General features: G+C 43.8%; 1 protein-coding gene and 1 long non-coding RNA gene across 2 annotated transcripts in view; one reads left to right on the top strand and one right to left on the bottom strand.

Moving 5' to 3' along the window:
- Sema6a (semaphorin 6A) overlaps positions 1 to 26,148 on the bottom strand; it is a 60,949-nt gene that overhangs the window by 29,611 nt on the left and 5,190 nt on the right. Inside the window, exons 3-15 of the mRNA XM_059246181.1 lie at positions 24,221 to 24,281; positions 23,257 to 23,319; positions 22,432 to 22,533; positions 16,591 to 16,681; positions 13,070 to 13,189; positions 12,307 to 12,395; positions 11,211 to 11,428; positions 8,732 to 8,863; positions 5,884 to 6,039; positions 4,352 to 4,528; positions 3,917 to 4,057; positions 3,748 to 3,828; positions 1,662 to 1,720 (exon numbers count right to left, since the gene is read on the bottom strand). Of these exons, the coding sequence (XP_059102164.1) occupies positions 1,662 to 1,720; positions 3,748 to 3,828; positions 3,917 to 4,057; positions 4,352 to 4,528; positions 5,884 to 6,039; positions 8,732 to 8,863; positions 11,211 to 11,428; positions 12,307 to 12,395; positions 13,070 to 13,189; positions 16,591 to 16,681; positions 22,432 to 22,533; positions 23,257 to 23,319; positions 24,221 to 24,281 (1,490 nt within the window). The remainder of the gene's footprint in view (positions 1 to 1,661; positions 1,721 to 3,747; positions 3,829 to 3,916; positions 4,058 to 4,351; positions 4,529 to 5,883; positions 6,040 to 8,731; positions 8,864 to 11,210; positions 11,429 to 12,306; positions 12,396 to 13,069; positions 13,190 to 16,590; positions 16,682 to 22,431; positions 22,534 to 23,256; positions 23,320 to 24,220; positions 24,282 to 26,148) is intronic.
- The window catches only part of LOC131895693 (uncharacterized), a 66,094-nt gene that overhangs the window by 26,003 nt on the left and 13,943 nt on the right, over positions 1 to 26,148 (top strand). The gene's annotated exons all lie outside the window — the stretch shown is intronic.

A 26,148-nucleotide genomic window follows, 5' to 3' on the forward strand; every position in this document is an offset into this window, starting at 1 on the left:
CTTAGACCACCAGATCACTAAAATGAGACGAAAATATTTTCTAAAGCTAACTTAAGTATCTGTAACATCCCCATACCCTCTTCCCTGCCCACCACCAAAACCTTATCTTTCTAAAACTGAAACTACAAGGCACAAGATAATTAAGATGTAATGATTGAACTTCAAACCATTTTACTGAACCAGGTAAATAATTGTACACAAAGCACAGATGTTTGGGTAATAACACATCGCCTTTGCCAATTTTGATGTGTAATTATTTCATGTGAAGATACGATAAATGAAAGTGTTGGCCATATATTTTACTAATAATCCAAACTACTTAAGAACAAGAACTTGTAGATAAGGCTGATATTTGCCCTTGTAATTTGATTTTTCTATATCTCTTGCAAAAGAATATGATAGAGAGTTGAATGATAACCTAGTCTGAAATTTCAGTACTTATATGACTTATGCTGGGCAGTGATGGTGCATGCCTTTAATCCCAGCACTCAGGAGGCAGAGATCTCTGTGAGTTCGAGGCCAGTCTGGTCTACAGAGTGAATTCTAGGACAGGCTCCAAAAACTACACAGAGAAAAATGCTGTCTCAGAAAAACCAAAAAAACAAAACAACAACAACAAAAAACCACCTGGAATTATATCCATGATCTTTATTATAGAGTCCAATGCTGTTAGTCACTCCATTTTGCTTCCTTAAGAGCTGTTTTTCAGTGCCATTTTGAATGCAAATTTCATGAAATTCAGCACATGGAACTTTTTTTTTTTTTTTTTATAAATCACAAACTAGTTGAGTTTCCTTTAAGAAGGCCACAGCCACATTTTCAGATCTGTCTTGCCTCCTTCCTGAATGCCTTTCTTTATCTTAACCCTAGTGCTTAGAGACTGTGTTAAAAAAACAACAACAACAACAACAAAAACAAAACAACAACAACAAAAAAAACAACTCTACTAAACTCCAACTGTGGTTTTAAAAAAGTAACAAACTGAAGAGCATTTCCTAAGAGCATAGCATTATTATTTAAGCTCACAACACTAAAGCATTTTCAGAGAATCCGATATTGATCAGATCATAAGACAAGTGGACAGAGTTCTGAGATCTCTTCTAGAAAATTCTAAGTAAAATGTTGCCACGTACTAGTATGTGACATGAACTCTGAAAGTGACATTGTAGGTTAATTTCTACAAAGAGGACATTTAGAATTGCTTTATGCTCATGGGTTATTTTTTAAGTGTGTTTCTATCTCAAATGGTTTTATACAGCCATACTTTGAAAAATAATTACTTTCGTTGGTGAATATGTTGAAGAACACTAAAACAACCCTACTCAATTAAAAAGCTAGAGCGCAATGATTAAGCTTTTGATTATTTGGCTAAAACGCAGTGTAATAGCACATTATGAAAAACAACAAAACTGTCACTTTTGTAACGGAAATACTGACATAAACGCTTTGCTATAATTAATATCCTCTAGGATGGATTTGTTCGACAGCATTAGAATAATGGGAGAGGTGGCTGTATTTATATTAATAATCCTAGCAGTGTTGGTTTCCACACACACCATTTCCTTTTTGTTATGTCCAGAGTTGGCCGCACTGAGTTCTAGACCATTCGATAAAAAGCGTCTTTATCCCTAGGCAGACAGAGATTTAAAAACGTTACTTACTGTGACAGTCTCCTAGGCCGTCTGTATTGCCACGCTCTACGTCCTGTTCAAAAGCCAGTCTTTAAAAAAAAATGGGAGGACAAGGAAAGAGAAAAAAAATTTTTTTAGTTTCATTAAAAAAAGTGACCCGTTTGCTAAACCGAGTGGCCAATGTGAAAGAGAAACTCTCTGAAGCTTATAAAAATGAGTTTTATATGAAACTCCAAAGAGAAGCTATGATAGCAGTGAGTTCAGATCTCACACAGGAAATTATTTATAAACCCACAGTTTGTGGGCTTTTCTCATCCTTTCCTTAAGCACTCCTTAAACTTGAAAAGTTTTCATACTACCGCTCACTCCTCATATAAGCACCATGGGAAGTGTAGATGAAAGGGTCTGCTCCTCTCTGCTTCCCTCTCCACTCTTATCCTTGCTTTCCCAAGCCCTTTTTTCTATTCCCTTGCCTACAAAACACACAGAACCAGCGTTTAAAGGCACAACTGGCCGGTGAGCATGTGGAGCCTGTGAGAGGGCGGACGTTGGGTGAGATCGTGTGCTTTCCCCCCCATTCATTTGAATCCTCAGCGTTCCTTTCCTCCTCCTCCATTCCTGGTCATCACCATTCATTTTGATTTTTAAAACAATCCTACTAGACTTGTCCATTGGAAGTGTCCTTTGGGAGAATTTTGTGCTCATATTTCTAAAACGTAATTGAAAACTCTGATTCGTGGCTGCCTCGCAGTGTATCACGAGCCACGTAAGAAAACGCTTTGAATGTCACACCTTGATCTAATAATCTGTATTTAGTCTCAAATGTCATTGGCTAGGATGAAAATTAAATTCATCCTCTCAGGATACGGATTTCTTGTAATGAAAGCCAGTATCCATCCAGTCCCCAAACCCACTCTCCCAGCAGGGCTACACATGTGTTGAGCAGTGCCCTGTGGCACTGAAACATGAACGCAGGCTTTAGAGGAAGTCCCCGAGAGTTTCGATAGTAACTTTAAAATAGTTTGTAAAAACTGCATTACCTTTGGTCAGTTGTTGAACACAGGACAACTAACTGATGAGCCCCTTCTCAGCGCCCCCCACCCCCCCAATCACTGATTCCTTTTGCCCCACCCCGAGGATTTTCATGAAAAGATACAAAGCTCCAACTCTATGAAAAGTCAGCAGGGCCCCTTCAAAGCCATGCTAATAATGTACAGCGGGCCATCTGCAGCCCTTGGGTTTCCAGGTTATCGTTTACAGTTATCGTCAGCTCTGTTCAAGAGAATATTTCTCCATTATGTGGATGGTGCTCACCAAATCGGGTCTTCCATGTGTCTAGCTATTTGAAAAGCAGAGAGGATGCTCCCAGCAGAGGAAAATAGTTGTTTCACAGGTGGGCCTGGGGAGGCTCTTCTGTTGAAGGAGAGCCCTAGACTGCCCTGGACACCTCACTTGCATTGTCCACAATTTCTCTGAGACATGCTTTAAATAGTTTTTTCCAAATGTTATTTTAGATTTCACATCCCCTGAAGTTAAAAAAAAAATCCCAGGCTGAGCAGAGGAGTTTGATCTAGGGGACCCATTGGGAAATTGCCAAGTGTTGATTGTGTGTCTAAATGAGTGATAAGGTCAAGGTTTGTTCGGCACAGGGGAAAGCTTTATGGGATGTGAACACCATGCTTGAAGCAGGATCACATGGGTTGACGAATGCTCCGCCATTTCTTCTCAGCCTTGTATGGTCAATTAGCTGTGGCTGGACAAAAGCATCCGCTAATCTAATTGGTACCCCATGGCTCCTTCCTCTGCTGTCCTCAACCATGATGCTCAAGGCGTGTATCATGTCCCACTTTCTAGGGAATACTTTTGAGGCCCACTGTGTTTCCCCTCGTGTTCTTAACCATCCATGTCTGAGGGGGATTATCCTACGGACACTCTGCCACATCCGATGCTGAGTCTCTGAACTGTGTTAGGGATGGAGCCGGTGCCTGTCAGTTCCATGCCTGAAATTCTCATCTGCAGAGGGATGAATGCTGATGGGTTGACGGAACAGCCAAGCCTACATCTAGCGTGAAGAGTGATCGAGGCACTTTGCCCTCCCACACCTCAGGCTCCTTACCTGCTATGGGGTGACAGATGGACACAGGAACCACTTTCCTTTACCCACCCACAGTATGGGTCTCTGGAGGCGATACAGGTTCTGCGGGAAAAGGATGACTGTCAGCTACCCAGGATCGCTTTCTTAACGACTATGGATTTTCAAATTGTCAATGAGGCAAAATACATACTTTTTACACTTGCCATGCCGCTCACACCGACCAAGAGGCACCTTTATCACACAGGTAGAGAATGCAACATACAGGGAGCCACTTGCCCTGTCGAGCTGCATGCCCATGATCCTTTTGTCTTCTACGCCGTCATAGCTGCACCTAGTTTTATGAGGTAGGAGAATACCATCAGGAGATTCTTGGGAACAATTTTCTTTCCCCCACCACCGACCTTGTACTCCATCTGTGGGCCCACATAGTCACCTCGTGATCTAAGACACCTTTATGTGGACATTATTAGCAAGGAAAACTAATGCTCAATATTTTTTAGAGACGGTGTGAAAAGTAACTGAAAACTACATTAACTATCTGGTCGGCCATGATTTTTCCACAGGCAGAAAGGGTTGCAGTAACGTGACAAATAATTACCAAGAAAGGACCCAATGTTTGACTCACTTTTCTGGGTTGTAAACATTCATCTCCTCCAGGAAAAGGCTGCCATTTAAGAAACCACTGCTTCCTATCCTGGCCAGGAACTTCAAGATGATTCCCTTTTCTGATCCCAGGAAAACCACAGTGTGATTCTGATATGGCCCAGCCGCATTGTCAACTGCAATTTTGGTCAGGCGGTATCTAAAATGACAGGGTCACATTTGGAGGGGAAAAGGCTCTCGGTTAGTCTGTCATTAAAGGTCCCCTTTCCACTTCAAACAACTGCGACACAGCTCTCTAGTAACAACGTCATGAAAAATAGATGCATGTAAGTAATGCTCTCAAGCTGTTCTGGCCCTTTACTTTCATATGCAGAACATTAGTATAGCTCCAACAGGGAGAAGGAAGTATGTGTGTACAGAGGCCAAGTTCCATAATAAATAAGTATCCATAACCATATGAAACCACTCAGCAACGATGCCTTCCAGGAGCAAGAAGACAAGACTGACAGCGCCAATGGAGAGGGCAGGCGTAAGAAGTAACTGTACTTAGCATTTCTTTGTAACATCGAGGGGGAAAGCAGTGGGTATCACTCTCCACGCTTTTCCTAGGAGGCACAAAGGGTTGGTCAACAAGATGCAAGACTAAGAGAACATTCTGAGTGTGCACAGAGGAGTAAGGAGGCCCCTGAAGGTGGGGGGCTCAGAGCAGTACTAATACTGCTACTGTACTAATACTAATAATCAGGACTGGCAAGCCAAGCCACTTTTGTTAAGGGAACGGAGAGAGACAAGCAGACAGTTAAGTCCTAGTGGGTATCCTCTTTCTATGAAATTCTTTGGTCATTCCACTTTTCACGGATACTTATTTGTCCTAAGTACCAAGACAGGAACTAGAAAACACCAGCCTAAGTAATAGGCCATGGTGGCTAGGTTATCGTCAAGTGAGATTTCATAGTTTAATAAAAGCCAGGGGATTAAAAATGGGGTAAACTCACCATTCTGTGTTATTGACTGCGGTTCTAGAAAAGCCTGCTGTATTATTTGAAAATACGCTCCCATCACAAAGGATGTTGGATGCTATCAAAGATCTCCAGTCAGCTACTGCTTCTCTGTTGGCATCACTTCAGATTACAAATACTAAGGTATAACTCCCTCCTGCTGGCATGCCATTACGAATGTGCTGTCCCGTCACGCCAGCAACCCAGTCATGTGTAACCAAGCAGGTAACCACTTCTTCTCACGGGTCCTCCCTCACCATTCCTCTGCACTGCACAGATTGGATTAATAAGCTAATCTGGAAGGAAATATTTTTCTTTCTTCTAATTGCTGGCATGTGTAAAACCGGCCTGAAAATACTGGCACCCTTCTCACTGAGAAGGCGGCGATGGGGATTTAGTGGCATCTACCCAGCCTGTCAACATTTCCCTGCTGAATCCATGCCCAGGATAGCAGAAGATGTTTGTGGCATTTCAAAGCATGATCCACTGACAGGATCCACGAGCACCAGATAAAGTCAAGGAAATCCATTTGGGACGCGGTTTGCTTGACACCCACCTGACCATCGTCCTCAGGAACCACGGTCGGTTGATGATGGAAGGTACTGCCTCGTCCATCAGTGGATGCGTCTTAATGAAGTTCAGGGTATCGTCTGGAAACTCATTGGAGGTTGCATACTTTTCTAAAGAGGATGAGCCAGCACAACAACCTGGCCTAAAATGAGACAAAGGGTGGGGTGGTTGAGGGGAAGAGTTATTTCATGCCTTCTGGCAAATTCTTTGAATGAACTGCTTCTCTCAGCATCTGGCACGAAGGAGACTGTACCGCAGGCATTGAAGAGGAAGTTGAACAATGCAGAATGCCACCAAGTACAATATGCTGAGACTTCCTCTGGACCGCCTCCTCATTCTGTGAAGAAGCCTTAGCTGGTACAGCTCAGTTTCATCTCCAGGCAACTTGGCTTCCTTCCAGATGCACAAACCAACCCCAGTGAACAGAGATGGAGCTGGAATTGAGTGAGTGAGTGTGTGTGTGTGTGTGGGGGGCCTTGCATCCCAGGCAGGCTTTATACTATCTGTCGACTTGAGACAAACCTAGCCATACCTGGGAAGAAAGACCCTCAACTGAGAGATTGTCTCTGTCACACTGCCCTGTGGGCTTGTCTGGGAGGCATTTTCTTAATGGGTAATTGGTGTAGGAGGATCCTGCCCACTGTGGATGGTACCACTTCTAGGCAAGTGAGCCCAGGCTATGTAAGAAAGGTGGCCGGGCAAGCTAGAGGAGCCCAGTCAGTAAGCAGTGTGCCTTGTGGTTTCTCTGTCAACTTCCCGCCTCGGCTTCCCTTGATGACAGACTATAATAAACTCTCCCGAAGTTCCATTTGGTCATGGTGTTTATCACAGCAAAGGAAAGCAAACCAGGACACCTTGCTGGAGGTTCTAGACGCAGTGGCTCTCAGCCTCCCTAACACTGCGACCCTTTAATACAGCTCCTCATGTTATGGTGACCCCCCCCAACCATACAATTATTTCATTGCTACTTCATAGCTGTAATTTTGCTACTGTTAGGAATTGTAATGTAAATATCTGATATGCAAGATTTCTGCTATGCAACCCCAAAAGGGGTCACGGCCTACAGGGTGAGAACCACTGTTCTGAAGGTGTATGTTCTACAAAGGAGGGGATTAGGCTAATACTTTAACAAGCATGGCAAACAGATTCTCAGCCACAGGGGTACACACCATCAAGACTCAATGTTACAACCTCTAAGAGTTTATTAGTTCACTTTTCATTTGTTATGAGATTTGGGCAGGTCTGAAAAGCCAGTTACATTGAAGATTCTTTCCTGAAAGACCAGTTCCTTGCCACTGAACAGAGATCGCTAAGGTGAACTTTTGCAAGAAATTCTGTAGTTTGGGGAGTTCCGTGGACATCTCAGCAGAGTCAGATTAGAGAATACGAAAGTCTGCGGTCTAGACACCCAGCTGCCTGCCGGTGCAGGAGAGGAAACTGTACAACATCACCCTCCCCCATCTCCGCCCCACAACCTTTTGTCATACCACGTAGCTACAACTAGCAAGCCCTCCACAATCGGCCCACTGTTTGCAAAAGGGATGAGACAAGTGTATGGAAGCATGTGGGTAAGCACACTGACATGGGAGAAAATCACCTATCACACGTCCTTGTAATGCCTGAGTGGCACCATATTCACACACCAAAGTAGATATATATATATATTCCCTAAAAACCAGTCCCTCGATTTTAACTCCCTTTTTTGCTTATTCAGAAGGTGAGGAATAACCCCGGGTGCTGAGTTAGGTAATCTATCTGGTCCCTAGAGTGTCCCTTATTCAGAAGGTGAGGAATAACCCCGGGTGCTGAGTTAGGTAATCTATCTGGTCCCTAGAGTGTCCCTTCACATTGATCTGCTTTGAACAGAAAAGGAACATGCCAGGCAACTCAGCGAATGGAGTGGCCACTTAGGCTCCTTTGGTTCCTAATATCTAAATTGGTTCAGTTAAATGTACTTGTAGGTATTTCAGTAGGCTAAGAGACTAAGGGAGAGCATTAGAAAACAAGACAAAACAAAAAGCCAGGAAGACACTGGTTCACTTTCAGCGCCACACAAACTCAATGGAGAGATTTCCATGGAACTTAGACCACCAAGGTGAAGGTGCGGACTATGTACCACCCAGAGTTGGAAAACATGGGATCAGGATGGGAGAAATGTTCCTCCAGAGTTAGCTCTCTAATGGAAGCATAGGAAGAGACTTTATAGAACCAAGAAACTTCTGCAGTGTCGTAGGTCATGTATGTGAGCGAATCCAGGGCACAGCTTGGAAAGGGCTAGCACTCTATTATATGTGGATGCAGAAAAGCAACCCAGTGTACCAACTAAACAATTCTTACCCTTGATCTGGCGCCCTGGACTCAACTCTGATCCCACTTGTTCCCCCAATCAAGGAAATATCATTTATAGTTCACATTTTATTGGAACTAAAGAGTTCATATAAAATCAGAGGGAGGCACAGCAGAGGTATCTCTCTAGTTATATTAACTTCCATAATACAGTTTCCTTTCTGGTCCTTAAATTCTCCACCTATACACCAATGGGACTAGATGTAATAGATGGCGCCTATCACCTATTGTACTGGCAAATCACAATTCACAAAGGTGAAGCAGAAGATTAAAGTCATGGTTTGTAGATACAAAAGATAACTCTGGGTTCTGGTAAAGAGGATGAATACAAATGGTCATGAGGGTCTTTCTGTTGTCCTTGGAACTCTATCTGCCCAGCTTGTGATGGAAGGCACCAGCGTGTGGTCCACAGGATGCTCACTGTCAGAGATGCCCATTTCACCAGTTCAGAGTTCAAAATAGCTGAATAAATAAATACTTGTTCATACCTGGGTTTAGGGACGCGCTCATCTGGAACTGGTGTCCAAGTAGAATCAGGAGATTTCTGTTCCTTGAATCTCCCAGTAAAAACATTGGCAATGTCGAGCATGTCATAGGCACAGACTGCAGACCCAGGGATGCTGCAAGGGACGTTTCACACAAGGTGTTACTCACATAACTGTTATACATTCCATTAAAAAACATACTCTGAAGAAACTCTTATCACAGGCAGGGAGAATTTAAAGCACTACAAGTAAAGGGATCATAAATGCAAAGAGAATGTGTCTGCCAATCAAATTTGCATCAACACTCTTAAAGAATAGACTAGTTAGTAAAGTAAACTTAAGGGGGGAGAATTATGAGCTGATATAGAAGTGTTGTGAAGCCCACAGAAAACAAGGCCCTGCCTTCAGTAGCTAGATCGTAGTTTACGATGAAGATAAATATAACAAATTCAGAGCAAGCCAGTGAGGGTTGTGCATGAGTTAGCACAGGATGTCAGGGCATGAGACCCCTCCACAGGAGTTTGATGGGTGGACGTTGGTCAGGCTGGAGGACCTTGCAGAGAAAGAAGGGCACGTTCCTGCACCAGACCACAGGTCTGGGAAGCCTGTGGTATAGAGTGTGCAACAAAAAAATGGGAGAAAACAGGCTGAGGAGGGGAGGGAATCAGAGCAGGCTGGGGCTTGCTTGCTCTTTTTCCCCAGGGTAGAGAGGGACTCCTCAAGGCTTGGCAGCAATCTGGCATAACCTAGACTGCCTGTGTGGAGGAGGAAGTGAAAGGGATGAAACGAGACTGAGTAAAGGCCACACATAATTTAGGAGGAAAATGGTAAACACATTTGTATATTGGCAAGTTAGGTTGTCTGAGCTTATTGAATAAATAATATTTCTGAGACCACATAATCATAATAAGAAGATAATTTTAGGGCCACTTAGGAAAATAAATGGATTACCTATAATACACAAGAACGCATTATGGTTTTATAATCACAAAGTAATCCACACTTTTAATAAAACGAAACCCCCACACTAGAAATGTATTCCTAAATTCCACTAACCCCTGCATTCCCATGTACCAAGACAGTATGTTTTCCAAAAACCCTAAATAGACGCGATCTTCAATGTGAATATTCAAGCCCTGAAATGGTTTATATCTTTCCTCTCCTCGAGTCTCCAAATCCCTATAGACGACGGAAGCTTACCTAAATCTAATCGAATACTTCTTGCTGCAACATAAGCTCCCCTTTCATTTATCTGCAGTGAGACATTCTTGACACTTGCCCTCCCTGTAATTGAGGAGCATGAGTTCATCCTTCGGCTTGCTCTCTTCTGGGCTCTCCCCAATACCTAGGCATGTCTTTCTAGATGCTATCTTCCAGTCTTATCATTTTTTTCATGCCTGGCATCTAGGCACTCATGAAGTTCAGGAAAGTCCTGGTAAAAAGTAGAATCCTAAGTGTATTCTTAGAAGAGGATATAATCTCTACACTCCTACATAGATGGGAGAGCATGAGGCGTGCGTTTAGAGCTCATGGCCAGGAGTTAGACCCAGAGTTAGGCTCACTTTGTACAACAGTGTTGGGCTCTGAAACCTTATTGGCTCTATAAAGAGATGGAAGCCAGAGAAAGATGGTAAGTCTCCTCCTCTGTCATTTCCATGCATCTTGCCTGCTTTGGGAGCAATTATTCATGTGTCATTTAATTCCTTAAAATTTCTGATGAACTACACATAAAAACAGAAATGAAATGACAGACAGTATTTCTAGGGATAGTGTTTGACGGCTGTGAGCCCTGGCTAGACGCTTCCAGAGGTGTTTGTACTGGGGTTGGGATCTGGGCCGTGAACCAACTTCTTTAAGCCACTGGGGCTTTACATGGAGGTTTGCATCCTCCAGTGGGATGATAAGTGAAATCTTGGGTGGGACCCTTGGCAGGTGCACCTCACTCCTAAATCACTCACTGTGGCATATTAATAAATGCGCAGTCTTTACGCGCGCGCGCACACACACACACACACACACACACACACACACACACACACACACAAAATCCCAATTCAGTCAGGGAAATACTAGAAGTGAAACAGGAATGTCAGATGACCTATAAGAGATCAGAGGAAAACACTGAATTCCAAACCTCTCCCTTCTATCACTGACTATGTGATCCAGCAATGGAATGTTTTAAGCTATTTCTTCATGTGTAAAAAAGAGGACAATAAAATTTGGTTTACAGGAAAGGAATCACATATAAAGTATTTATATGTCAGTCATATAAATAGTAGAGATTGTCATAACTTACGCTGCCTAAAAACCTTAATTTAATAATGTTCATAAATTCTAATTAGTTCATTGATGAAAACTCTGAGCAAAGTGCTTTTTATGTACATAGAGTGGGGGCTCCTTTTCCGTCAGTTACAAATCTGTTCCCCAGGGAAAAGGGAGCTGGGAAGAGCACATTAGGTCAATGCAGCCAGGGCACAGTTACCTGTTATAAGGCGTGGAAAAGGTTGCCAAGACAACGTCACGGCCATTAATGCGAATCACATCTGTAACTGCCTGGAGTATATTGAAATAGAAATGAGAGTCTCCAGGCACGGAGCAGTTCAGGCGAGCCTTCAGGAACGATGTCCACTGCTTCTCCAGGACTCTCTGAGACCCTCCCCTGTCATTCTTACAAACCTGAGCCACCCTTGGAAAAACCACCTGCAGAGAAAAGCACATGGGGAAAATGGCATGTGGTCATTTCCTTCTGAAATGCAGAAGATCCTAGAAGAATGTGCCTTCGCTTAACAACAGAAACAGACGACAAGGTGCTTAATTTAATATTGCATTTCTAAAATCAGTAACAGAAAAAAAAGGAAGAGGGAAAAAGGAAGAAAAGGAAAAAACTCAGCAGAGAAACAGAATGTTTTAAAAGATAAGGCGATGGCATTTAATATGGAGCCATAAATCCTTCAGGGGATCAGCTCCCAGCCACATAAACTCATTTCCATACAGACTGCTTAGCTTTTATTTCCTCAGACAAAAGCACACTTTGTATGCGCCATCTCTGCCATCCCCACTGGCTGCCTCTGGGGCCTGAAATCTCATACTTCCAGTGAGTCCCTCTAGCCATGCAAGCCACCCTGGTATTTTATTCGTGCCCTCTAACTTAGTGACCTTGATCTGCTGTCTAGTAAAAATAAATAAATAAATACATAAATAAATAAATAACTGAACTAAACCTCCTCTCACTGTTTTCTTGCTTTCTACAATAAAACCAAGACTCAGTTTGCCTAAAGATACTGGGTATCTCTTCTCTCTGTAGAGTAACTCAATTAAAAGGGGAAATTGTACCTGGAAGCTACATCTCAAAACACTTAGAATTCGGCAGGAAAGCAACCAAACATCTGTTGGTTAGATCTTCAGTGGAAGTATTTCAGAGGTTCCCTGTAATTTGTTACTGTTCTGAAAAAGTGCGTCGGGATTCCAGACAGCTCAGCCTGTCACTTCTGCGCATGCTTGCTTGTGTGGTTACTGGGTTCAAAAATGGGTTTCCCGACAACATCCCACACGGAGCCGGGGACGCTCTCCCCGCTTACCTTCCCCATGGTGTTGTACTCTACGGCAATTTCTCTGAAGAAGAAGTAGATATAGTCTCCATAGTCCAGTGCTTGGACAAAGTATGGTTCTGCAGACAAACGGGCACTTTAATTGGAGACATGTCACATGGTGTTAAGAGAATTTTACCCAAGTGTAGCCAAAGACGTGTTATTAATTGCAAGTGCAGGGATATTAGACATGTGGTTAACACTAACCATTTCTAATGACTTCACAAGTGCCAGCGCTAGTGATTTCAGAAGGCACTTGAGCTACAAATTACATCTTTCACAAGCTTTGCAGCCGAGAGTGAAGAATAAGGACGTTTTGCAAATCTCAGTAGTTTTATTTTCCGCAGTGGAATGTCCGGATTGCCTAGAGAAGTTCGTGTGCATGGCTCCGTCACCCTGACTCACACGGGGCTGTGAATAGCTACTTTCCTGTTCCCCACCACTTCATCCCCTGTCCCCTTTCATGAATGCTCTGTTCAGCTCTTTTCATGTGGGACTCTGCAATGAGAGTCTGGGGCAGGGAAAGATGAATGCAATGTATTCTATTGTCATGGCACTGGTAGTTTTGCTAATACTCCAGAAGCTCATGGAAAGGGAAAAAAGGAAGTAAATAAATCAGTGGAGGCAAAAGATGCAATTTACATGGTTTTGTCTGTCAGAAACCATTACTGAAATGAATCTACAGTCTGGTCCATGCAGACTCTAAATCTCTTCCGAGGTACGCATCCCCTCCCCCCCTCTTCAGATTGCTCACCTTTCAACCACTTTGAATCATGTTTGACGGTCCTGAGGGTAGGGCTGTCTCCAAGGCTCCTGTAAATGACTGCGTCAATGGCCAAGAAGTCAGTTACCGTGGCAGAGTAGAGTTTTCCATCTTAGGAGAAGAGAGAAAGAGTTGAACAGGGTACTGAGCAAGGAGGGATGGATAACAGTGAAGATGTCCCCGAGACTGCTTTCCTACGTCAGGCAAACGAGACAGGACAACTGGGGAAAATCCAGGAGTCGCTAGGAAAATGCTTGGCCCACATTCCTAACCGTTTGAAATTGGGATCTGGACAAAGGAAACATTTTTCCTTTTTAAATTGCATGGCAATTTTTCTAAGCAACAGTGGCAGGGGCAGCAGCTCAGGGAACAGAGTAAATAAAATATGTTATTTGCTTCACTTGATTAGATGAACCTTGACTGAAATCTCAAGGCCAAGGGACCCCTGGACGCTGCTACTGCCACCAGGCCATGGTCAACTGGATTAGGAGGCAGCCCTGAGCAACAAGAAAGCGATTTTATCAATAAAGGTTTTAAATCCATTCAGAAATATGGATGACCTGAGCCTAAGATGAGCCTGACTGGGTAAGGGGAAGAAGGAGATTTCCAGTGGTTGGCTAGATACCTACTTCTATCCTGAGACTCACAGTCCCCCTTTTCCTCTGTCATGAGATTCATTAACCTGCTGATCTAGCTTTAACAGACCTTTGCTTCTGGGTTCCCAACACTCACAAAATGGAAGCATTGTGGTATACAAGTGGCCAAAACAAAGAACCAAAGTCTGGGGAGAGCTGAGTTCAAATTGACCCTTCCTTGGGAGTGCTCTGTTTGGGGAGGTATTGGAGGGTATGTCCAAAAGCAGAGAGAAGGAAGAAAATTGAAAGCGAGGCTCTGAACTTCTGCCTCTTTACTGGACTAGAAAATACTCTGCAACCAGGGCTGGAGAGATGGCTCAATGGTTAAGAGCCCCGACTGCTCTTCCAGAGGTCCTGAGTTCAATTCCCAGCAACCACATGGTGGCTCACAACCACTTATAATGAGATCTGGTGCCCTCTTCTGGCCTGCCGGGACACATGCAGGCAGAATACTGTATACATAATAAATAAATCTTTGAAAATAAATAAATAAATAAATAAATATGCTCTGCGACCAAAACAATCAAATGAGACAGTTAAGAATAATAAGATCTATGTCAATTAAATGGAAACCAAGTGTATTCAAACTTTGTACAATTCATTTGAGGAGGGTGGTGAGACGACTCAGCAGTTAAAAACACTGGTTGCTCTACCAGGGGACCCAGATTTGATTTCCAGCACCCACATGGTAGCTCACAACCATCTGTAACTCCAGTCCCACGGGATCTGAATCCCTCTTCAGGCCTCCAGGGGCACCAGGCATGCATGTGGTGCACAAATAAACATGTGCACAAAATGCCTGTACACATAAAAAACAAAGAAAAATGTAAAGTCTTTGATTCATTTTTAAAATCTCTCTGTGTGTATTTGTATGATGTGTATGTGTGACATGTATGTGTAGGTATGGGTGTGAATGTGGGTGTGCCTAGTCCACAGCACACATGTAGAGGTCAGAGGGCAACCTCATGGCCAGTCCTCACATTTCACCTTGTTTGAGACAGGGACTTTTTGTTGTGAGCTGCTGTGGAAGCTAGGCGAGCTGACCTTTGAACTCCTGAGGACTCTCCTGTGTCTCCCTCCCATGGTACTGTAGGAACATTGAGAGTTCAGGCTTACACCATTGGGCCCAGCTCTTATGTGGGTTCTGGGGATTCAAACTCGGGTCTTCATGCTGGCATGGTAAGCGCTTTACCCACAGAGCCATCTCCTTAACCCTCTTTAATCCATTTTAATGAATTTCATAGTTCCATTAATTAATCACAAAGAAACTTATATATAACATAGTGTTCTCTAAGTTTTTCCATATGTAGATTCTGTGGTTAATGTTTTTTTTTTAAAAAAAAAAACTTAAATAAACATCTTTAAAAAAATTTTTTAGATTCATTTATTTTGTGTATGAGTATTTTTGCTAGCATGTGGGTATGTGCACCATGTATGTGCCTGGTGACCAATGATGTCAAATCAAAGAACACATAGGATCCCCTGGAACTGGAGTTACAGATGGTTGTAGACACCACAGGGATGCTGGGAAGCAAATCCAGGTCCTCTCAAAGAGCAGCGAGCGAGTGCTCTTAACCTCTGAGCCATCTCCTGCTTGCACCATATTCTGCCTCTCTTGGTAAAAATACCATTTAATTGTAACTAGGCTCGTCCATTAACAAGCACTTAGTTTTTACAAGATTTCAAACATTCCAACAACAAAATAATGATCCAGTATCCCTCCTGCTTGGACAAGGAGACATGCCTTTTTCCTTGTAGCTGTTGGAAGCTAGGCAGCCTCACTCAGTCAGGCCCCTCTCCCCTTTCTAGTCCAGGCTGCCCGAAGTCCTCTGCTTAGATTCAATTTAACACTGAATCTTCCCCTGCTTTTCTTCCTGACCATGTACTGCTGACAGTGCAGGGCTGCTTCCAACGAAACTGTGCTGTCCTAGGGGGAGAACCTTCCTGTTTCTGCACTCTGTCCCTGTGGACCAACCCACAATGGGAGACTGAGAAGGAGCTAGGAACTAACTCTGCTTTATAATCCAAGGCTAAAAGCTCCCTCCCCACTTAGGCTGTGCTGGCTGTTAGCTGTCATGATGGGAAGAACAGATGATCCCAGAACAATCAATCCCTCTTACACCAACATCTCTCTGTACCCACTTTCACAGCCACAGCTGGCATTGAATTCCTAAACAAACTTCCCAATTAGAACATACTCATATACAAAAATCCCACTAAATTGCAAAACGATGGCCCTACTAGCTACTTCTCTACATCCTGTTCCACAGGAACATGGGGGTCCATAGGCGATCATCATCACCATCTCAGACACTATGGTCATTTGGTCAGAGGTAGGCATGTAGCTGAATCAGATTAATGGCATTTGAGAAGTCCGCTGCTCTACTGCTGTGAATGAGCTTCCAGAAGCTTCCTTGTACTTCTCTCCCTTTTTGTTCTGTATGTAGACAAGAGGACCTGCAGCCTTTGAGGCTGTGAGAACCACTATCTCAGGAAGAAGGTAATGGAAAGCAGGGAAGTGGCCAGGACAGACATGCTGTAGAATACCATCAACCTGATCTCCAGCGTGAGATCCACATTGATGGTTCAACATAAGGCTTTCCAGTATCTGAGCCCAAACTTCCTTTCAGCCATGTAGTGCTGTGCCATCATCCTTTCCTGAAGGCACCAAAAGCCTGTGGGAGTGAGGCAGAGACTTCTTTTGAGAAGCAAAGCTATAGTTTCCATCTTAATTTCAAATGGAAGAGGCATCCTTAATTACAGTATTCACCAGAGAATCAGTACAACGTTGACGACGCAGATCCTTCCGAGCAGCTTCTCAGCCACAGGCTGAAAGATGCAAAAACAAACTGAATGAGAAGAAATCAGGTCATTTACCTGCGAACAGAGCGATGTTGGCATGTTTGGCATCATAAGGGCATCTGGCCATTCCGCTAAATTCATCTCCAAAAGTTTCCAAAGTATCAATCTAAATAAAATAACAGGGCTGAATTACTACCAGTCACCCACGACAGTAACAGAAACTGATATTTAAACAGGGATTAACATGCGAAGTACTTCATAGGCACCTTGCAAATGCATCCTTGTAAATGCCTGCTGAAGGAAATCTATTAGTTTCAGATAAGGAAATGGAGACTTTGAGAGACAATTTACTTGATCAAGACTCTGTAATTAGGGTAGTGTGAAATTTGAGTATGTCTGATTGGCTCTTAACCCATTACAATAGACAGATTTCCATATCCTAGTGGAATGGCCAATAAATAAGCATTTTAAACTAAGGCATTTCTAAGTAATTACCGGGAAAAATCTACCTGCCCCAATTATCTCTTGAGTCATGAACTCTACAGAGAATGAGCTGCATTTCTGGATTTGTTTTTGCCTGATTGAGTCCTTCCTTTGTGGATTAAATCCCAGTAGGAGTCACTGGAATTTTTCCTCCAGTTGGTTGGCAGAACAGTGTGGCATCAGCCAAGATGAGAAACACGCATGCTAGCAAAACTCAGACGGCCTCCGCACCTATGCCAGCCCGGCTGCAGAATGAACTGAAGAGGAGAGCTGAGGCTCCAGAGGTGAGGGGCTTATGTAGGTCAGAAACAGTGAGAGGAGCAGCCACTACCCGCTGATCCCAGAGCCCAGCCTGGGTCTGGCTCCTTTACACTGAAGGATGGGAGGTTATACCTGAGGTGCTTGTGAGGTATATTTGGCTCTATTAATATGGAGAGATAAAGACAGAGACAGAGGCAAAGGAAAAATGAGGAGAAAGAGAAGAAACTGAATACTGATTTTAAATTTTTATACAAAGCCCTGGATTTCTTCCTTCTTTTTTTTTTTTGTTTTTTTGTTTTTTTTTTTTTTTTTTTTGTTTTTTCGAGACAGGGTTTCTCTGTGTAGCTTTATGCCTTTCCTGGATCTCGCTCTGTAGACCAGGCTGGCCTTGAACTCACAAAGATCCGCCTGCCTCTGCCTCCCGAGTGCTGGGATTAAAGGCGTGCGCCACCGCTGCCCGGCCCTCTTCCTTCTTTTGAACAGTAGAAGTCAATGCATGTCTTTCTTACTCATGTGGCTATTACTCATCTATCGCTCCACAGGTAACACACACATGCCAGGCCCACAGGCATTTGTGGATGTGGCAGAGTCTCCCCAGTTGTCCACCAAACACCATTGCTCTTTCCTCCGGATCACACCACAGCACATCCCCCCACCTCCCCTGCACTCTGATGCAGTGGTGTGACCGTGCTCTGGCCAGTGACATGTGAGGACCTGGGTCCTTTCTGCTTCCCCTCAGCATATTATGGAGGATTCCAGGGTCCTCAGGGAGGGTGATGGCAGCCTCAGGAAGGACTCAGATCTTCTGAACACCGTCATAGACTAGAGACATCTCCCTGAGGCCAGGTGACTGAGGGAAGCCTGGAGTACACCTGTCACACGAACCAGAGGTTAGCCCATCCTCCCCAGTGTTACTCTGCTGACTGTGGTCTGCTCCCTCATTTCTTAGGATCTTATGAGAGTTCAACACCAAGTTCAAAATCTGATCTCATTAACATCACTATTGTCAACCTATTTCTAGCCTCCTCTTCGCTCCAGCATCGTTTGACCACCGATCTGAGGACGAAGAGAAGATAAATCTAAGACAGAAAAGTCACCTGCAGTGCACCAAGCTGCCCAAATCAAGGCACCTGAAGTCACTGCTCGGGAGCAGAGGTTGAGGATGTGACAGGCATTGTGCTATCCAGTCAGTCGTACCTACTGCTCTAATGTCTCCATTGCCGGGACATGACAGGCCTTCCTCTTTCAAGTTATCCTGTGTTTGCAAACTGCATTTGTAAATCACATAAAACAGCAGTGTTTAAAATGTAACTGTTTTGTGGGGGAAGAAAGTCAAGTCAGAGACATCTTTTAAAGCAATGTATTCTCCCTCACCAGAACATTCCTCACAAGGGTCTTTATCCCAAGAGCTTTCTGTTGAACTGCACAGACTGTGTGGTCTGTGGGTCTGGCAGGTACTCAGCAATGGACCCCCTGAACACACCATGCTATTGAAGTGAGCTATTCCAAGGGGGTCCCCGCTCTAATCCTAACATCAAGAAACAAGACACGAGAGGGATACGAGACCTTCTCCTAAAAGGGTGGCTATAGGGACAGCTGAGTGAAAGCAGGAAGCAATAAAGAATGATGTGCTAATTTGTGTCTTTGGAAAGGCCTAGAGACTAGACAAATAAATACACACCATGGGGAAATACCTCTTTCCATGAAGTAAGAACTAATCCTTGCAGTCACAAAAATCTCTGAATAAAACCACAGCCCCTGGGGAATTAAATCTCCATCGAGGACAAATAGTTATATAAAGAACCCTCCTGACTTTTGTAGACAGTTCAGGAGGTCTACAGCCCCAAAGGTGAAAAGGAGTAGATAGAGCTTTAGAAATAGTGTGAAGCCCTCAAATTCTTCCTTGGATAATTTTGTTGAGGTCTGCAATCTTTCTAATACGTTCAACTTTATTTTAAAAAAACAACAAAATGTATAAATTAGAACGTGGTGAGGGGGCTGAGACTGAGCACCTGCCGAGTTACTCTGATAACATTGCCACTTGCTTTTCTATTAGAGACTGGGGCTCATGGTGGAAGGTTAGTTATTGATTTTGCTTTGAGTCCTTAGTCCTGACCTGTTGATAAAAAGCATGGAAGAGAATAGCCCTTTCCTCCCTTTAACACAGCGGTCCTCAACCTTCCTAATGCTGCGACCCTTTAATACAGTTCCTCATGTGCTGGTGACCCCCCCCACACACACACACACAAAAACAATCATAAAATTATTTTCATTGCTACTTCATAACTGCAATTTTGCTACTGTCATGAATGACAGTGTAAATATCTGTGTTTTCTGACAGTCTTAGGTCACCCCTGTGAAAGGGCCATGTGACACCAAAGGGGTCGAGACCCACAGGCTGAGAACCACTGCTGTAGCCCCCTGTCAAATCATCTCCAAAGCTACACGGTGCCCCAAGTGTAACAGAACATTCACAGTGCTGGGCATGAGGCAGGAGGAGAGTGAACACCATCCTGTGTGTGACTTCTGAGAGCACCAGGCTGCTGGACATGTCACCACGGGTGTGGCTGCAAGGGAGAGGAGAGAGCATTACTACAGGTGATGGAGGGACTGTGGGAAATGGAATATGTACAGGGGGAAATGAGCTAGGACCCTCGTGGCCTGTGTATGCCAGTGCCGGGAAAACCGAAAGATAGCTTTCCAGCTAGGGAATTCCTTGGACTGTGTTGGAAGCATTCATCGTAACAAGTCCTCAACAATGACAAACAGGGATGGAATATCAAGTGGTAGAATTAAAGTTAAACAGCACCTGGATGTTGCAACTGACTAGAGCAAATACTTGGCTAGATGGGTTGTAGTCATTAAAAATGGATGGGCCGTGTCTCTTTTAAACGGGTTCTTTCCTTCCAGATAGACTTGTCTGTACCACTTTTCATTTCGTTTATCTTAGTGACTGTATTTTGGGCATCCCCTTCTGTTTTGTGACGGCGTAAAGAGAACCTCTCTTGCTTCCCCCTAATCTTGTTCGCTCTGCTGCGATTAGTTTCTAAGCATAAGGTGCAAGAGAAAACAGACTTTCTTCTCAACCTTTTTTTTTTTTTTTGGGGGGGGGGGCCAAGAAAAGGCCTGAGTTGGGAGGTCTTCTTCTGGGGAGCCTGATAGTTGATGCTAGCCCACCACTGCTTTTCACATTCTCCATGGCATTAAGGGATTGCTTTCGGAGGACAAAACCAAATTTATTTCTCCCCACATTGTTCCTGAAAACAAGCTTCCCTCCATTGTCTTGCTGGACATGTCTACTCATCTATATGGGTGTTACCTGCTGTCCTGGTTGGGTCTTCTGTCAACCTGACATAAGCTAGAGTTATCTGAGAAGAAGGGATCAAGCCCCCATAAGACTGACCAGTAGGAGGTCTATGGAGGAATTTTCTTGATTAATGTGGGATGGGAGGGAGTTCATTGTGGGTGGTGCCACTGCTGGGTGGTCCTGGATTGAAAATGAAGTCAGGCTGAGCAAGCCATGGGGAGCAAGCCAATAAGCAACTTTCCTCCATAGCCTCTGCTTCAGGTCCCGTCACAGGTTCCTGCCCCAAGTTCCTGATTTAGTTTCCCTCATGGATGGACCTGAGTATTTCCTGGAGTTGTAAGCCTAAATAAACCTCTCCTCCCCTAGATGCTTTTGGTCACGTGTTCTATCACTCAATAGAAGCACTGAAACATGTGCCTGGCACAACCCATACACTACATTGTAGAACGCCCGGCTCCCAGAGCCCTGTGCATCCTCTGTTCCATCTAGACTGGAGGCAGCCGTATCACCTACTCTTCAAGGGACAGTCTAGGAGGCCTTATCGACACCTCTCTCCCCCTCCCTCCCTGTGCTTCAATTATTAAGTCTCCCTGGGTTATTTTGTTTTGTTTTCTGTTTTCTGTTTTTGTTTTTCCTGAATCCACTCTCTTTCCTTCATTCCCGGGGCAACCTACCTCTTCAGTTTCTTGTCCCTGTCCCTTGTCATTTCAGGGTCCAACATTCCCGAGCTAGATGAAGTTTCCCAAGATCAGTAGGTTGTTTCTTGTGCCATGTCTTTGCTTATCCTGCTCTCCCTACCCAGAATGCCCTTAGCCTTCATGTGGCTGACTTCCTACTACCCTTTAAGACAAAAAAAGGGTAGAGACTGCCTCGTTCATGATTTATCCCACCAGGTGCCGGCTTGTGTGGTGCTAATGCTCCAGCTATGAGACCAGCAGATGGGAACTCTCTAGAAGGGTCTCATCTGCCTCCTTCCTACAGTTCCCACCCCCTTTACCTCAGGTGAGGGTAATGACATTTGTGTGGTGCTTCCTTAACTCATCTCATCATCTGACCAAAGTGGCAACTCCATGGACACGCTGCATTCTTCCTGGGGTGTGGCCTTTCCTAGTGCCAACACTTCTCTGCCTTTATAGTCTCAGTGCTTGGCCACTACAGAAAATCAACATTCATTTCCTGAGGGAAAAGTGTGCCACAGAGAAAAGCTGACAGAGGCGGAGCCAATGTTAGAGCACTGGTACTTCCGCTCCAGCAGCTCAGGAGCTCCCAGGTTCCTCAACTGTAAACTACCTCCCCTCGCCCCCCACTTGATTTCCTGAGTCTTTAAGGCCAATTTTTTTTCCTTTTCCTCTTCTTGGCCAAATCAAGTAAGGCCATGGCCAAGTGAGCTGGTACAAAATGGAATTAAATTCCTCTCTTGAAAAAAAAAATCTTACAATGCAAGAGTCATGTTTCAAGCAGCATGCTTTGGCAATATCTTTTACAACAGGAATTCCTTACCCATTAAGTGAGTTTTTGTCCTCACAGAGGTAACACAGGAGTGGGAGGGACAAAGAGCAGAAAAGAGGAAATCCACAGGCCATTATATGTGGCAAGTGTGCAGACCTCGGAACAATAAAGAATAGAACCTTCTAGAAATCACCTTCACATGAAAGGTTCTTTAAGGATGTGTCAGTCAAACAGAACAAACAGGAAGCTTAGAAGCCTGATTAGGATCACTGTCTTGGAGCAATGCACCAAGCTGGGTAAGTGCAGGGAACCCGTGTGGTGCTGAGTTACCCCTCTTCAGTTGCGGCAGGTACGGTGACAGCAGATTACGAAATACCTCCTGGCAGTGTGCTTCCAAACAGACAAATGACATTTACCTTGTAGTTTCTGCAGGAAGGGTTGAAGGCATTGGTTCCACAGACAAACAGGGTATCATCATTCTTCTTGAGAAGAACTTTAATGAAATTGTGACACTCATCCTGAAACAAAATTCAAACTGGTTTGAACAGAATCCACGCAGCACAAAAGCCCATTCATCACCACAGACCACGAGCCGCCAAGAGAAGGACTTCTGTGAGTAGAGGAGAGTGTGTAAGGTTACAGAGCCGAGAGCCCCAGGTACTACATGGTCAAGCTGCTGCTGATGTTAACCACGAAAGGTCGTCCACGATTATTTCAACAGTAAATACAAGCCTGGCGGAGAACGGTAGCGCGTATGTTTCTTGTACGTCACAGAAGAAAGGAGAGTTTAATGCAGCTGTCTCCCATCCTATTAATTTTAATGTCAGATGTTCAAGGGTTCCTTGAAGATACCTCTGTGTTATTTGGCCAGAGGCACAAGAGCCTGTGTGTTGAGTCTGCTGTGCTTTCCGGGAGTGCTTTCACTGACTGGAGGTGTACCCTGGCCTGCAAGGTGGGTTACTGGGACAGGTCATTCTGAAGACTCAGGGGACCAGCTCGGAGGCAGTCAACCCTGCTGCGCCTGAGGAGTTCTCCGTGCAGTCCCAGCCGCTGTTGCAACGTTTCATCACATTAAGAGCCAACTATTTTTGCAAATTAAAGCTTTCAATAAGTTGATGGAAAAAGCAATTACTGGGGCAAGGGGAATAGCAAGATGCATTCAAATCATAGTCTACGGCTGGAGATAACCGTCAAAAACGTAACCCGAGGTGGCAGCCGCAGGAGAAATGAAAATTGCCTACCTTATGTTTCCCCTTCATTCTGCATGTGTCTACATCAGCCTGCCTAGATTTCCATGTCAGTTTCTGCAGGGATCAAGAAAGAAATCAATTAGAGCCCAGAGGTTGTTGCATTTGATTTGAGAAGTAAAAGTTCCCTTGGGGCGGCTGGAGGCTGAACATATATTTATTGAAAGCTTTCCACACCCTTTCCCCATGATTAATTCACCAGGACAACAAAATATTAGAGAAGGAAACTTTTTGCTTAATTTTGATTCTTCTCTGTCCATTAAACTACAGGATAAAGATAAGGAAGCGTGGGAATTTCACATAAAACATCCCAAGCAACGTGTAAATTGTGCTCATTTTGGTAAAATATGTGTCACTGGCATTTTTGTTCAGTTCATCAATCAGTGTTTGCAAAACTGACCTTTCCCTTAAAATATGGAAATCGTTTTCTTAAACATAAAGTGGACATTCACTCCAGGCAGACAGTGATTTAATTTAGGTTGTGCTCCTTCGTGTAAATTCATGGGCTAAGTCCCCTACTTGTACCGCAAAGTTTATTAACTAAAATATCCCCATGTGGAGTCATGAGAAAAGCTTTATGTACGTCTGGATGATGATTAAATTCCAGAACCTTCGCCACTCAAGGAACTTCCATGCTGCATGACGTAGAAACATTAACATTGGGACAGTTTTTAATATGTTTGGGGGGACAGAATTTTATTTATGAAAATTGATATTTTCTTGGATAAACACGGCAATATTTTATTAAAGGATTTTACAAATTATATAAAACCCCAAAATATATATGCACACACTGATGAAGTATGTGTTCTGGAATGTGTAATAAACCCTTACTAACCCCTAAATCGGACTTTACAAAAGTATGCTGGCATTAGTCATACCATCCCAATCACTGCATTTTAGGAACATATTCCCTAAGGACCCCCATTTAAGAAAGATGGATTTAAAAACAACTTACTTTGCTACAATAAATTTCTTCTGTGTGGGATGTATCTATATCAACAGTATAAATATGGTCCCTATAAAAGAAAAATTAATACAGAGTCAAACACAAGAGTTAAAACAGCTCATTTTCTACAGAATAAGTTTATTATATTTGGGACAGGTAAGCCCATGACCGCATTTGTTAAAAATCACCACCACCAACAAAAACAAGATATCAGCTGGACTTTGGTAGCGCACGATTTTAATCCCAGCACTCAGGAGGCAGAGGCAGGCAGATCTCTGAGTTTAAGACTAGCCTGGTCTACAGAGCGAGCTCCAGGACAGCCAAAGCTACAAAGAAAAACCCTGTCTAGAAAAAACCAAACAATAACAACAAAACAAAAACAAGATAGCCACATGCTCGAAAAAGGAAAGAATTTAGTGTAAGAGATTATCTTGAACCACGTTTAGTACTTATGATTTATCATAGCATCAGGTTGATATACAAAAACTCCAAGCAACTATTGTCCTCATCTCAGAACTACAGAGCCATATGTGCAGAGGGTCTGCAGATTAGCCTGGTCCAGAAGCTGGAGCAGAGATGGTTCCCATTGCCTCTCAGTACCTTCAAACCCATGCACAAGTTGCTTGGTATTCAACATGCTACACTTGATAATTTGACAGACAAGATGGAAGAAAGGTAAAATTATTTCCAGAAGCTGCCCTTCCCTCCGCAAGACCACATTAAATTAAAGTATACATGTACTCGAGCTAAGGTTGAACTTCGGGCTTCTGCCCACTTGTTTTGTTCTGAGTTTGGTTGTCTTTACAGTTTTTGCTGCCAATCTCCCCTTGGAAGGGGAGACACAGCATCAGCAGCTCAGGTGTGGGGCTATATTTAAACCTCCCTTCTGTGTGAGCAGAGTACAAGGGTCTTTTTGTCTGGAATTCCGAAGAAAGAGAAGAAAAGAAACACACTCAGTGGAGGAGGTAGGGGGGCTGGCGGGGGCAAATCCAAACAGCTCATTTTCCCTTGAAATAACATTGACTTTTTCTAAAATGCAGGAAGTCCTGGGGCTGGAAAATTATCCACAGCTTTAAACCAGGACCTCGGGGCTCCTGAGCAGACTTTCAAACCTCCTCATTAGTTCGAAAGAAACAGGGGCTAGGGGAGAGGAAAAGAAAGCAATTATTTGTAAGATTCATACGATATATGTATGTAGACATATACATATATGCACATATACATATATGTACATATTCACATATGCACATATACATATACATTCCATTTTTGAGAAGTCTATTTACTTTGCTTTCGGAGAAAACACAACAGATGAAAATTCAAAGCAGTTTCTCCCATGGAAATAAAAGAAGAAAGCAGGGGTGTTGGCTTACAGATTCCCGTGCCTGCTTCTGAACCGTGTGTACACTTGTGTGCGTGCGCGTGTGTACATTTGGCAGCGAAAGACGTGTGTTTGGGTCAGGGTAGCGAAGGGTGGAGCGAGGAGCCCACTTCACCAACAGCTGGACTGGGAAGCTTCTCCCAGCTTCAGTAAGATGCCAACATCACCCTGCTCTGCCCTTTAATTTCGAGGCCGTTTATTGCATTCATTTATTACTTGCTTGACTTTACGATGGCGCTGTGGTCGGGCACATTATTAGACTGGAATTGCCTGTGACATTGGTATTGGGTTTGAGAGGACTAGAAGAAGCCTTTCCTTGCCCCCTTTCCCTTCAAACCTTAAGCAGAAGCCGAATCTATGAATTGTAAATTAACCACTGATGAATATGCATTGGCAGCTTCTCAGAAAGCTCTCAGGTGGCCCCCTTTTGGCATGGTCTGTTTATGTTAATTAGCAGTTTAGAGATTAAAAAGAAAGAAGAATGTACAAAGTGGATAATAATAAGAAAGACTTGGAAGGCGTTCTTGCCACCAAACCCCATCAGTCCCCAGGGTTC

The sequence above is a fragment of the Peromyscus eremicus genome, chromosome 19 (genome assembly GCF_949786415.1).
Source record: "Peromyscus eremicus chromosome 19, PerEre_H2_v1, whole genome shotgun sequence".
NCBI classification, from domain to species: Eukaryota; Metazoa; Chordata; class Mammalia; order Rodentia; family Cricetidae; genus Peromyscus; species Peromyscus eremicus.